The following is a 14,539-nucleotide window of genomic DNA, read 5'->3' as shown; positions in this document are numbered from 1 at the left end:
ACAGTGGATAAATTATAAACGGAGCTGTCCTAAGCTTGGAATCACCCATTTCGATGCCTACTTCAAACCTGCCTGTTGACAGAAAAATCATAGTTTTCATAACCTATAATGGATGTTTGTGTTGATGCTTGTTTCAGAACAGAAGCCATTGAGCATCTTGAAAAAAGTAACCCCCCCCCCCCTCCCCAGGTGTGCCCAAGGCCTGTTAAGTTAAATTTATGAAGATCTTATGATGAGACTTGTCATTTAGACATACTGAGGACCTGTGTGATCTTACTGGCTAGAGCTGACCTGTTAAATTTTCTTTATCAATCCAGAGTAGACTTAGTTGTAAGCAAATAAAGAAATGCATAAGTACATAAGTACATAAGTAGTGCCATACTGGGAAAGACCAAAGGTCCATCTAGCCCAGCATCCTGTCACCGACAGTGGCCAATCCAGGTCAAGGGCACCTGGCACGCTCCCCAAACGTAAAAACATTCCAGACAAGTTATACCTAAAAATGCGGAATTTTTCCAAGTCCATTTAATAGCGGTCTATGGACTTGTCCCTCAGGAATCTATCCAACCCCTTTTTAAACTCCGTCAAGCTAACCGCCCGTACCACGTTCTCCGGCAACGAATTCCAGAGTCTAACTACACGTTGGGTGAAGAAAAGTTTTCTCCGATTCGTTTTAAATTTACCACACTGTAGCTTCAACTCATGCCCTCTAGTCCTAGTATTTTTGGATAGCGTGAACAGTCGCTTCACATCCACCCGATCCATTCCACTCATTATTTTATACACTTCTATCATATCTCCCCTCAGCCGTCTCTTCTCCAAGCTGAAAAGCCCTAGCCTTCTCAGCCTCTCTTCATAGGAAAGTCGTCCCATCCCCACTATCATTTTCGTCGCCCTTCGCTGTACCTTTTCCAATTCTACTATATCTTTTTTGAGATACGGAGACCAGTACTGAACACAATACTCCAGGTGCGGTCGCACCATGGAGCGATACAACGGCATTATAACATCCGCACACCTGGACTCCATACCCTTCCTAATAACACCCAACATTCTATTCGCTTTCCTAGCCGCAGCAGCACACTGAGCAGAAGGTTTCAGCGTATCATCGACGACGACACCCAGATCCCTTTCTTGATCCGTAACTCCTAACGCGGAACCTTGCAAGACGTAGCTATAATTCGGGTTCCTTTTACCCACATGCATCACTTTGCACTTGTCAACATTGAACTTCATCTGCCACTTGCACGCCCATTCTCCCAGTCTCGCAAGGTCCTCCTGTAATCGTTCACATTCCTCCTGCGACTTGACGACCCTGAATAATTTTGTGTCATCGGCGAATTTAATTACCTCACTAGTTATTCCCATCTCTAGGTCATTTATAAATACATTAAAAAGCAACGGACCCAGCACAGACCCCTGCGGGACCCCACTAACTACCCTCCTCCACTGAGAATGCATGTATTGCACATTGAAAACATATCTAGTATTTGCTTAAATAGTGTATTTATGTAACCTCTACTCAGCCCACATATTCATGTTGTAAATAATAAGGATTCAGGATATTTTGGCAGTGGTAACCATGCTCCTGTAATTCGGCCTTTAATGCAGTGCATCTGAATGGGTTGATAGAGGCTAGCGATAGTGAATCTGGCTGTATCTTTATTCAGCTTGTAGTTGAGTGAGTTCGTAGAATGCATTTTTAGCCCTTCTGCTGACTTCCTTCCGTCTTTTCACAGGTGAACCGCCTTAAGGTGGATGAGCCGATTGATAGTATGTTACAGCTGAAAGATTGCAACATTTTTGTCAAAATTATCAGCAAAATGTGAGTATCCAAGCTGGCACAATTGTTTTGCTATGAAGAATTCTGATTTGGGAGAAAAGGTTTTAAGTCTTCAGTCCTCTGGTTCTCAGCAAAATATGTTTAGTAACCTACTCTTCAGTAACTGTGCACACAGCACCTGGTCTAGGGTGAATTGGAAAGCAGCAGGATCAGTATCAATTCGCATTTTGTCAGTTGCATCAGTTTTATCTGGACTGTCTGGATACATTTTGATTAGTTTTTGAGAGCTCTGCTTCCTTAATTGGATCAATGGCAAATAACTAAGAAGAGTATTGGTTTAACATTAATTGCAGATTGGAATTATGACATCTGCATTTTCTATTAAAACAGTGTGATATTCTGATATTTGTCAACATTTGTGCATTTCTGAAGAAGGGTTACCTTTGAAATCTAATGAAAAATGTTTTGTTAGTCCATTAAAAAAGATATTTTCTTTTCTCTGTTTCATTTTATTTCTATTTATTATCTATTTAAAGCTGTAGAGAGCTGTAAAATAGATTGAGGGGACAGCCATGCATTTAGCCAGGGGGTAAGAAAATTTAGGGAAACAAACCGATAAAGAACATAATTTACAGCTGTAAGAACAGTGGTATTGAGTCGGAAAACAGTTCCCTTTGCTGGATGATCACTTTCTTTTCAAATATCATTAGGTTCTGACTAGTCTCCACATTACCGTTCTGTATTAGGCATTCATGTGGCTATACCAGATGTTGTAAACTGCTTCAAGTTTTAAACATTAATATGTAATGTTTCTTTCAATGTCGTGGTAGTGACACCCTGATCATAAAGTTGATAATGCGGTCATTTGGTCTGAATAATTGTCTTTTACAGGAGTGTCGCCTTCATCCTGTGTCTGTGGAGGTTGGTTCTAGTGTTAACTTCCAATTCTTTGAGGACAAGCAGGCCAGTTTGTTCCTGCACATGGGTGACTTCATTCACGGCGCCTGGTGCAGAACACTATTCCACTCCCACAGGGCCATGGAATTCTAATGCAGGGCCCAGTCAGTTATGACATGGGTCCCTTCTGGCTTACAGCCTGGCTTGAGAGGTGTCGCTTAGGAACAAGGGTTATTAGGCTTCAAGTTATTTAAACTCTGCTCAGGGTCTGAAGACAGTTTACATCCTTGGTAATGGTAAAACTGGACTTGTATCTCGCAGTTCAGAGCAAAATCGTAAGAAACCAGAGACAACCCTCTGGGAATAACTAGAAAAAGAACTTAAAGCAGTTAGGTATTAGAAACCAAAACATACTTTTGAAATAGGGTTTTAACTTTTTTTTCCTAAAATCGAAATAAGATGAAGCAGAGTTAAGCAAACCCTTAAACACCTTCCAAATCTTTGCTGTCCTGAAGGACAGTTCTAATAAATGCAGTCTTCTTTTTCCATATCGTCCCACAGATCAATCCAGAGACGAGTGGGTTATGTCCCCCTACCAGCAGGTGGAGATAGAGAAAACTTCAGAATCTTACTATATGTAGACATGTGCAGCCACTCCAGCCCAAACTCAGTATTCTCTCTATCTTAGCAGGTGGATGGACATATCCTGTGCAGTTTGTCTGGATTGGGATTTGCTCCTAGCCTGTTCCCTCAGGATTAGTTCAGCTAGGGGTTTCGAGGCTATGTTGAGCCAGTACGGAGTACACCTGGTGGTGCCAAGTCCCTCCTCTACCCCTTCCCTGTCGCCAGGCTTGGTGACACTACGCTCCTGATTCTCCCTGTAACTCCTGCCTCTTAAAAAAAAAAAAAATCAGAAAATAAAGAGGATTAAGCAGAGCCGAAGTACTTATGGCTTTTCAGCGCCTTGTGAGGCACATCATCGGTTGGTATTTCCTTCCTTTGGGCTTTGTTTTCTACTTACTATCGGGTGCGTGCCTTTTTCTTCTTTAATGTTGGGAACTTTTGGTTTCGACGTGGCTCTCGGCAATAATGTGTTTTATTTGTTTGGCACTGGCAGGGGAGCGTTATTTAGACTCTGTTGATATTGCCAGATAGCGCTGTAGTTTTCGCGGGCTTCTCGCTGTCACGGTCGCCATTTTGTGCTGGGACTTACGGTTTAGAGCAGCGCATTCAGGCACCTTTCAGTTTCGCGGTTCCTATACTAGGAAATGCTATTAGAGTGGTATTGGAGGTACTCCGGGTGGTAGAACTTTTTGCCGACCCAACTTCTCGTCAGCTGTTCCCGGTTCGGGAGGAGAGGAACTTTGTTGTATGCGGTGAGAGATTTTCGGGGGCTGATCCTCTGGGACGGTTTTGGTCTCTAGTATCGTACCTGGTGCCTTTTTGGGTTCCTGATTTAAGGGCAGCTTTGTTGCAACAAGAGAACGGTATTGGTAGTTCTTCTCTTCCTCAATAGTTTTGCCTGCACTAGACTCTTTGGTATCGGGCAGGTTTCTTGGCCCTTCTGTCAGTGTGTAGGACACATTTTCCACCTTTTTTACTGCTGGGTTGGCTCAGGAATCCTCTCCTATGGGCTATGGTAGAGTTGGGTTAGTAGCATGTTTAGGGGATGAGGTCTTATTTTCCCTCAGTTCCCTCTTTGGCTGGTTTGCTAACGCAGCTAGCATGATTAGCTGCTAAATGCTTAGTTAGTACCATTCTGGGTCAGCACATGGTCCTGCTAATTCAGGCTACTGTTTTCAGCAGTCCAGGTGGACATTCCAGGTCTGATCACAGAGTATTGGAAGTCTGTGGTTTTGGTGGCAGCTAGGCTCTCCTCTCAGAGTTCTGATTGCCATGGTATTCATGTCGCCTGTCTTGTGCACAGGTGTTTATTTTTCTTGGATGATGTTAGCCTCTAGGAATGGAGGCCAGCCTTAGACACCTAGGCCTGATAGCTCTCTTGGGTGTTCAGGGTGTTTTCGTGTTTTTTCTTCAGGCTTCTGGCTTTCTCCTTTTACGGATTTTTCCGCAGGCTGCATGCTAGTGTTTCTGTGTCTGCAGTAGGCGGCTTTTTGGGGCCTGAGTGTTTGCAGCCCTGGCTTAGTGAGGACCTGATGGGCAGGCTTTGGGCTGGTGCTACATGTTCTTGGCTGGGGCTGGATCCTTGAAGCTGCCGTTTGCTAGCTTTTTGGTAGGCTGCTGCTTGCAGTTTTCTTCTGTGCAGCAGCCGGGTTCGGCTTCATGGCGGTTCTGGTTTCCTCCGTTTCCACCTTTTAGGGTGGTCTGGGAGGTGGCACAGGGGAGCTTGGAGTCTATGGCATGGTAGCTTTGGTGTTTTTCTCCTCTCTGTGCTCCATATTGCTGGATATAGTCGGGCTTGGGACAGCAGGCTTGGGCCATGTTGGGGACATTGTCCATGTGTAGTCTTTGACTTTCGCTCCTTGCTCCTTTTGGGAGTTTTTGGCCCTGGCTCCTTCTTGGGCAGCCGGACTCTTCTCCTGTCTGCCACCGTCGGCTCAGTTTTATTTGAACTGAGGGACTGGTGGTGTTCGCTCTCTGGTCTTTGTAGTCTGCTCCATATGGGAATTACACTTCTGTCTCTGCATGTCGGGCCTGCTTGTGGTTCGGGGTCTTGGCTCAGGGCATTTCTCATGCCGGAGTCATGGACGTTATTCCGTCATATGTGAGAGACGTCGAGGCTGGCTCCGGCTGAGGCCATTGAGCCTTGCTCTGACGCAGGCCATCGGGTCTTGCTCCGGCTGTCGAGCCTGGCTCCGATTCAGGCCGTCGAGCCGGGCTCAGGCTGTCGAGCCTTGCTTCGTTGTTCCGGCTCAGGCCGTCGAGCCTTGCTTCGTTGCTCCGGCTCAGGCCGTCAGGCCGGGCTTTGTTGCTCCGGCTCAGGCCGTCAGGCCGGGCTTTGTTGCTCCGGCTCAGGCCGTCGGGCCGGGCTTTGTTGTTCCGGCTCAGGCCGTCGAGCCTTGCTCAGGCCGTCGGGACGGGCTTTGTTGTTCCAGCTCAGGCCATCGAGCCTAGCTCCGGTTCAGGATGTCGAGCCTAGCTCCGGTTCAGGATGTCGAGCCTTGCTTCGTTGTTCTGGCTAAATTTAAAACAAATTGGCAAAAATATTTATTCACTCTTCGTGTAATTAAACTCTAGAGTTTGTTACCAAAGAATGTGGTAAAAGCAGTTAGCTTAGTGGGGTTTAAAAAAGGTTTGGCTAGCTTCCTAAAAGAAAAGTCCATAAGCCATTATTACAATGGACTTGGGAAAAATCCACTGCTTATTTCTAGGATAAGCATCATAAAATGTATTATATTTCTGACAGAACAGTGTGTTTTATGCTTCTAAAATTGGCTTTATTAATAGTTTCGCCAGCAGGTGGTGCATGTTTATGCTTAAAGCTGTTATAGAAAAGTAAATGTTCTCTTTTAGTTTTACTCAGTGAAGAAGTGAATCTATATTACTGTGAGCAGTATACTTTTAAAACTTGTTGGCTGGGCTCTGATTGGTCTGAATTTTAGAAAGTACCCATCAGTTGCAGGCTTTTGCTCCAGCTTCAGCCCTGGAGAAAGAGAGATCTCTTTGCTGAAGCTCTGTGAACAGCTGTATGCCATGATCTCCTCAGATACTTTCTAGGAAGTAAGCAAATGTTTAGTTACTGTTGTAATTGATCCATATTTCAGTTACCTGTTGTTGTTTGCTGATTGCACTACCATAAACAATTTAGTTTGTGACCCGGATTGGCCACTATTTGAAACAGGATACTGGGCTTGATGAACCTTTAATCTGTTCCAGTATGGCAATGCTTATTTTCTTATGTTCTAAACCAGTCAGTCGTTCTTCCAACATTCTTTCCCAAACCTCATGCCCATCCTGACGAACTGCACATGTGGACTGCAAACGAGCATTGGCCTTTTACTTTGAGCAGACCAGGCCCTACACACAGTCCACCCAGCTTTTGATTCCAACAGGATGAGGAGGTTGTCAATGAGAAGTACACAATCCACAATTGGCTGGATTGCATTCCTTTCACTGATGACAAGGCTTGGGCTGACTCTTGTTATGTCAAGGTTCATAATGTCAGACCCATGGTGTTGTCGGTAGCCCGCTTGCGGTCCGCCTCTTTTGAATAAATTTGCAAGGTTGCAACTTGATCTTCGGTCCACGCATTCACATCTCACTACTGCCTTGAGCAAGATACATGTTGCGATAGTCAGTTTGGAGGGACTGTTCTGCAGAATTTCTTTGGGGTTTAGAATCCAACTCCACCCCTTAGGCCCATTTTGTTGTTTAGGCTTCAGTCCCACATAGTATGTATATAGTTTCAGGTTAATTTGTATTTTGACCTCGCTGTTGTGATGTCCTGTTGTCCTGCTGTTTGTTTTCGGTAAGCCTGGTAGCTAGGGAGTCCCACACGTGAGAAGGATATGGCCGCTAGTTCTCGGAGAAAGCAAGGATTTATGTATTTTTTTATTTATTTATTGCATTTGTATCCCACATTTTCCCACCTATTTGCAGGCTCAATGTGGCTTACATAGTACCGTAACGGCGTTCGCCAATTCCGGTATAAACAGTTACACAGTTATGTTGTGGTAGAATAAGGTTCATGTGGGACAAACATATTAGGGAATCATATACAGGAAGAGTTTCGTTATGTCCATTACGTGCTTTGGTTTCGTAGTGTTGCAGGGTTCAGGTGTTTATGTAGGCTCAGTAGGGTATGGCTTTTTGAACAGGTAAGTTTTTAGTGATTTCCGGAAGTTTAGGTGATTATATACGTTGTTTTCACGGCTTTAGGTAGTGCGTTCCATAGCTGTGTGCTTATGTAGGAAAAGCTGGATGCATAAGTTGACTTGTATTTGAGTCCTTTGCAGCTTGGGTAGTGGAGGTTTAGATATGTTCCTGATGATCCGCTTGTATTTCTGATTGGTACGTCGATGAGGTATTTACCTATAGGAGGTATTCTCTGAGGACAGCAGGCCATTCATTCTCACATACCCTCCCACCTCTCCTTGGAGTTGTTTAAAGCTGTGTTACGCTTTTAAGCATTCCATGCCAGGTGGCATGGATGTCATCACCCCCACATGTAAAAATAAATGGCCTGCTGTCTTCAGAGAATACCTGCCACAGATAAGTATCTTTGCTATACCAGAGCTTACCCAACTGTGGGTTGCGATACCAAATGGTGTCCTCTGCATTTGGGATCAGAACTTTGGTGTGCACTCCATAAGACATTATTGTTCTGCACTACCCATGGGGATCGTGGACCTTCTGCATCAGCACTAATTGTGGTCACGGCTGTAGAAAGATTGTTGAGTGCTGTTCTATATTGTATTTGGTCACTTGCCTGGTCAGTCAAATTGAGGCTGAGGTTGTAAGAGTCCAGTGAAGCCAGGCTCAGAGTATCATCCCCTCAGTGTGTTGTCTGCTGAGTTTGTACAGCTCAACCCCATTATAACACAGTGCTTGAGGTCCAAGGAATCACTTCACAATATAAGCGGATCATGTTAGAAATTTCAACCCATTTTTCTGCGTTCAACTTACACAGTACCTACTATGTCTTTCACATGCACGTGATAATTGAAGTACAAAAGAATAGCAGTATTGTATATTAATCATGTTTCAGTCTTTTATTGAAAAGGGAAAACATAATGCTCTCTGTATTTATTCAAACAAATGATCTGTCTCATCTAAGCATACATAAACAAACAAATCTTAGAGTCTACTTCATTTCATGTTTAAAAAAAATATTGGTTTGACTGTTTTGTTGCATCTCTTTGCTTCTTTTTAATGATTTCAATCAAGTGTTTTAATTGTAAAACTGAAAGACAATCTACCTTTTCTGATGCAAGAAATTGCAGCCCTGTTTGCAAACCTGTAAGTCCTTGCCTCTGTGGTCTTTGGTGGTGGCTCAGGTTCCTCATCCTTGTCTTCGGTTGCATCCAAATCATGATTTTCGCCAGTAGCATTGATTATTTAGTGATGTGCTCGTATATAGGACAGCTGTTATCTCTATCTATCCAAGATTCAATAATGGCCCCACCAGTGCAATTTTTCTAGCAAAAAAGGTGCCGGTACTCAAATGCCAGGCCACCCTTCAGGGGTGGGGTGATAACTTAGGGACTCACTCCACAATAGCCAGGCCCCCTGCAACCAGTCACAGAACCTATGACAAGGCAGAATTGGTGTCTTGAGCCTGAGCTCTTTCATTAAAACTTGTGGTCCGTGGGTCAATTTTAGCAGACACTGGAAAAGGTGCCGGTACGCAGTACCCCCAGTGCCCCCTCAAAGAAAGCCCTGGGCCCCACTCTCCCTATCAATGAATGCTTCCATTGGTCCATTGCATTGGTCATGTCATTTCCCATAAGATCCTTAGAAGTGTATCTTTCCAAGATCTGTTCGGTGGCATCTTCCTCTGTAAAGCCTTCAAAGTCATTCTTTTCAGCGCTGTCACTGGCTACTTGCAAGTAATCATGGACTATACCTACACCAGTTAGGTTTCTCCAACATTTGGAAATGCACATTTTTGTGATCGCATCCCAGGCTTCACCACCAATATTAAAAAAACGTTTTGGATTTAGCTTCTTTAAAAAATGCAGTGGCTGAATTTATTTATTTATTGCATTTGTATCCCACATTATCCAACCTTTTTGCAGGCTCAATGTGGCTTACAATACATCATGGGTACTGGAAATAGAAGTGAATATACATTAGGTTTACAGAGGGTTTGTGTTACATGGTGGTGAATTACATGATGGTGTTAAAGCAAAAGACATTATAAGACAGTACTAAAAGTTCAAAAGATTATACAATTACGCATGTTGATCTTTGTGATATATTTCGTCGAAGAGATAGGTTTTTAATAATTTGCGGAAATTGGTCAGTTCATAGACCGTTTTCAAGTTACGTGGCAACGCATTCCAGAGCTGCGTGCTCGTATAGGAAAAGGTAGATGCATGCATTGATTTGTATTTCAAACCCTTACACTTGGGAGGATGAAGAATGAGGGGTGTGCGAGAAGATTTTTTTTGCGTTCCTGGGTGGTAGTTCTATTAGATCTGACATGTAGGCTGGGGCATTACCATGGATGATTTTATGGACTAAAGTGCAAAGTTTGAATGTGATGCGTTCTTTTAGTGGGAGCCAGTGTAGTTTTTCTCGTAGGGGTTTCGCGCTTTCATATTTCGGTGTGCCCGAATATTAGTCTGGCTGCCGTATTCTGAGCTGTCTGGAGTTTTTTTGAGTATTTGCTCTTTACAGCCAGCGTAGAGTGAATTACAATAGTCCAGATGACTGAATACCAGTGATTGTACCAGATTGCGGAAGACAATCCTTGGAAAAAATGGTCTAAGTCTTTTTAGTTTCCACATTGAATGAAACATCTTTTTGGTTATGTTATTTGCATGGTTCTCAAGTGTAAGATGTCGATCAATGGTGACTCCGAGGATTTTCAGGGTGTCCGAAACTGGTAGATTTAGTTTAGGTGTGTTGATGGTGGTAAATTTATTCTTATTGTATTGCGAGGTGAGTACCAGGCACTGGGTTTTCTCCGAGGACAAGCAGGCTGCTTGTTCTCACGACTGGGTGACGTCCGCGGCAGCCCCCACCAACCGGAAATAAGCTTCGCGGGACGGTCGACACGCAGGGCACGCCCACCGCGCATGCGCGGCCGTCTTCCCGCCCGTGCGCGACCGCTCCCGCCAGTTACTTTTTTTCCGCGACTGAGAGAGTTGTGTTTTCCCCTCTCTCTCGTTTCAGCCGCCGGATTTTTTCGACCGCGTTTACGCGGATCGTCGCTTTTGGCCTGTTCGGCCTCTTCTTCTTCTTCTTTCTCTTTTATTAAAAAAAAAAAAAAAAAAAAAAAAAAAGAATTTTGCGCGTGTGGAGCACGCGCTCCTTCTTTTCCCTCGCTTTCTAGCGGGGACGCCTCGTTGCGGCCTAGTGGCCGCTCGGTCGGTTTCAGTTTTCGTGGTGTGATTTTAGCCACCATTGCCGACTTTGACTTCGCCGACGCGATTTTTCCGTCGATGTCCTCGAAGGTCCCGAGTGGATTTAAAAAGTGTGGTCGCTGCGGCCGGCCGATCTCGCAGACCGACACCCACGCTTGGTGCCTCCAGTGCCTCGGGCCGGAGCACAATCTCAAGTCGTGCGTTTTGTGTCTCGGTCTCCGGAAACGGACTCAGGTTGCGAGGCAAGTTCTGCGGGACCGTCTTTTTGGAACTTGCGCCGGCCCCTCGACGTCGACCTCGACGGCATCGGTATCGAAGACCGGTTCTTCGGTACCGGTATCGATGCCCGAGACATCGGCACCGATGGCAGCGACCCCAGGAGAACAGGTCCCGTCGGCCCGCCGGTCCGCCGGCGAGAGTGGGGTAGAGAGACCGCGTGGGCAGTCGGCCCCGGTCACTCCCTCAACTCGTGAGCCACGGGACCGAACCCTGTCGGACCCGGTACCCCGAGACCGAGGGGGATCGACCTCCTCCTCCTCCATGCCCTCCGGCACCGGTGACGTGCACCGGAAAAAAGACAAGAAGCGCCGTCACCGGGAGCCCTCGGTGCACCCTGAAGAGGAGTCGACGCCGAAGCGTCATCGCAGAGAGGAGAGATCTCCGTCGGTGGTGGAGGTACCGACGCGTCGGGGTTCCGGCACCTCGGTGCCGTCTCCTGGCCCCCAGCAGCTTCCGGCACCGACACCCTTACCGGCCCCACCGCCTTTCCCGGCAGCGGGCCTGGACGAGTGCCTCAGAGCCATCCTTCCGGGGATCCTGGAAGGGCTGATGCGCCAGGCTGTGCCGGCGCCGGGGGTGCTTGCGCCCTTGGCGCCGATGACTGTGGCGCCGGCGAGCTCTAGCCCGGCGCCGGGGCAGTCGACACCGCCGCCGCTTGCGGTGCCGGTCTCGACAGCCACGCAGGTGGAGTCCCCGTCGACGTCGATGGAGGGAGCTCCGTCCCCGCCGGCGCGGGAGTCCACCGCTCGACGACACCGAGACCTCGGTGCCTCGACGTCGAGCCGGGCCCGGTACCGGACGCAGCTACATGAGCTAATGTCCGATACCGAGGATGAGGACTCGTGGGGGGAAGAGGAGGACCCGAGATATTTCTCCTCAGAGGAGTCTACGGGCCTTCCCTCGGACCCCACGCCGTCACCGGAGAGGAAGCTCTCACCTCCTGAGAGTCTCTCCTTTGCCTCCTTTGTGCGGGATATGTCTATAAGCATTCCCTTTCCCGTGGTCTCTGTGGAAGAGCCGAGGGCCGAGATGCTCGAGGTCCTCGACTATCCATCACCACCTAGAGAGTCCTCCACGGTACCGCTGCACAATGTCCTGAAGGAGACGCTGCTCCGGAACTGGGTGCGACCACTAACTAATCCCACCATTCCCAAGAAAGCAGAGTCCCAGTACAGGATCCACTCTGACCCAGAGCTAATGCGGCCCCAGTTGCCCCATGACTCAGCGGTCGTGGATTCTGCTCTCAAGAGGGCACGGAGTTCGAGGGATACCGCCTCGGCGCCCCCGGGGCGGGAGTCTCGCACTCTGGACTCATTTGGGAGGAAGGCCTACCAATCCTCCATGCTCGTGACCCGCATCCAATCTTACCTGCTCTATATGAGCATCCACATGCGGACCAATGTGCAACAGCTGGCGGACCTGGTCGATAAGCTCCCGCCGGAGCAGTCCAGGCCTTATCAGGAGGTGGTCAGGCAGCTGAAGGCGTGCAGAAAGTTCCTGTCCAGGGGGATTTTTGACACCTGTGACGTGGCATCTCGTGCTGCGGCCCAAGGTATAGTGATGCGCAGGCTCTCATGGCTGCGTGCCTCTGACCTGGACAACCGCACCCAGCAGAGACTGGCTGACGTCCCTTGCCGGGGGGATAACATTTTCGGTGAGAAGGTCGAGCAGATGGTGGACCAACTGCATCAGCGGGAAACCGCTCTCGACAAGCTCTCCCACCGGGCGCCTTCAGCACCCGCCCCCACGGGTGGGCGTTTTTCCCGGGCACGGCAGGCTGCACCCTATTCTTTTGCAAAGCGTAGGTACAACCAGCCGGCCCGAAGGCCTCGCCAGGCACAGGGACAGCCCCAGCGCGCTCGTTCTCGTCAACAGCGTGCGCCTAAGCAGCCCCCTGCGCCTCCACAGCAAAAGCCGGGGACGGGCTTTTGACTGGATCCACGGGAACATAGCCGCCCTACAAGTGTCCGTACCGGACGATCTGCCGGTCGGAGGGAGGTTAAAATTTTTTCACCAAAGGTGGCCTCTCATAACCTCCGACCAGTGGGTTCTCCAAATAGTGCGGTGCGGATACGCCCTGCATTTGGCCTCCCTGCCTCCAAATTGTCCTTCGGGAGCTCAGTCTTTCAGCTCCCTTCACAAGCAGGTACTTGCAGAGGAACTCTCCGCCCTTCTCAGCGCCAATGCGGTCGAGCCCGTACCACCCGGGCAGGAAGGGCAGGGATTCTATTCCAGGTACTTCCTTGTGGAAAAGAAAACAGGGGGGATGCGTCCCATCCTAGACCTGAGAGGCCTGAACAAATTCCTGGTCAAAGAAAAGTTCAGGATGCTTTCCTTGGGCACCCTTCTGCCAATGATTCAGAAAAACGATTGGCTATGTTCCCTGGATTTAAAGGACGCATACACTCACATCCCAATACTGCCAGCTCACAGACAGTATCTCAGATTCCGCCTGGGCGCACGGCACTTTCAGTATTGTGTGCTGCCCTTTGGGCTCGCCTCTGCCCCACGAGTGTTTACAAAGTGCCTCGTGGTGGTGGCGGCGTATCTACGCAAGCTGGGAGTGCACGTGTTCCCATATCTCGACGATTGGCTGGTCAAGAGCACCTCGGAGGCAGGAGCCCTCCGGTCCATGCAGTGCACTATTCAACTTCTGGAGCTGCTGGGGTTTGTGATAAATTACCCAAAGTCCCATCTCCAGCCTACTCAGTCTCTGGAATTCATAGGAGCGCTGCTGAATACCCAGACGGCTCAGGCCTACCTTCCCGAAGCGAGGGCTACCAATCTCTTGGCCCTGGCTTCGCAGACCAGAGCGTCTCAGCAGGTCACAGCTCGGCAGATGTTGAGACTTCTGGGTCATATGGCCTCCACAGTTCATGTGACTCCCATGGCTCGTCTTCACATGAGATCTGCTCAATGGACCCTAGCTTCCCAGTGGTTTCAAGCCACCGGGAATCTAGAAGATGTCATCCGCCTCTCCACCAGTTGCCGCACTTCACTGCTCTGGTGGACCATCCGGACCAATTTGACCCTGGGACGTCCATTCCAAATTCCGCAGCCCACGAAAGTGCTGACGACGGATGCATCTCGCCTGGGGTGGGGAGCCCATGTCGATGGGCTCCACACTCAGGGTCTGTGGTCCCTCCAGGAAAAGGATCTGCAGATCAACCTCCTGGAGCTCCGAGCGATCTGGAACGCACTGAAGGCTTTCAGAGATCGGCTGTCCTGTCAAATTATCCAAATTCGGACAGACAATCAGGTTGCAATGTATTACGTCAACAAGCAGGGGGGCACCGGATCTCGCCCCCTGTGCCAGGAGGCCGTCGGGATGTGGCGTTGGGCGTGTCGGTTCGGCATGCTCCTCCAAGCCACGTACCTGGCAGGCGTAAACAACAGTCTGGCCGACAGACTGAGCAGAGTCATGCAACCGCACGAGTGGTCGCTCCATGCCAGAGTGGTACGCAAGATCTTCCGAGCGTGGGGCACCCCCTCGGTGGACCTTTTCGCCTCTCAGACCAACCACAAGCTGCCTCTGTTCTGTTCCAGACTTCAGGCACACGGCAGGCTAGCGTCGGATGCCTTTCTCCTC

The 14,539-nt window shown here is 48.5% G+C and overlaps 1 protein-coding gene across 3 annotated transcripts in view; it reads left to right on the top strand.

Moving 5' to 3' along the window:
- NUMA1 (nuclear mitotic apparatus protein 1) overlaps positions 1–14,539 on the top strand; it is a 213,694-nt gene that overhangs the window by 67,321 nt on the left and 131,834 nt on the right. For all 3 annotated transcript variants that reach the window (XM_030199975.1, XM_030199974.1, XM_030199976.1), the window contains exon 3: positions 1,740–1,825. In XM_030199975.1, the coding sequence (XP_030055835.1) occupies positions 1,740–1,825 (86 nt within the window). The remainder of the gene's footprint in view (positions 1–1,739; positions 1,826–14,539) is intronic.

Source organism: Microcaecilia unicolor, chromosome 4 (genome assembly GCF_901765095.1).
Source record: "Microcaecilia unicolor chromosome 4, aMicUni1.1, whole genome shotgun sequence".
Lineage (NCBI taxonomy): Eukaryota > Metazoa > Chordata > Amphibia > Gymnophiona > Siphonopidae > Microcaecilia > Microcaecilia unicolor.
This window is presented reverse-complemented; position numbering and strand designations above follow the sequence as displayed.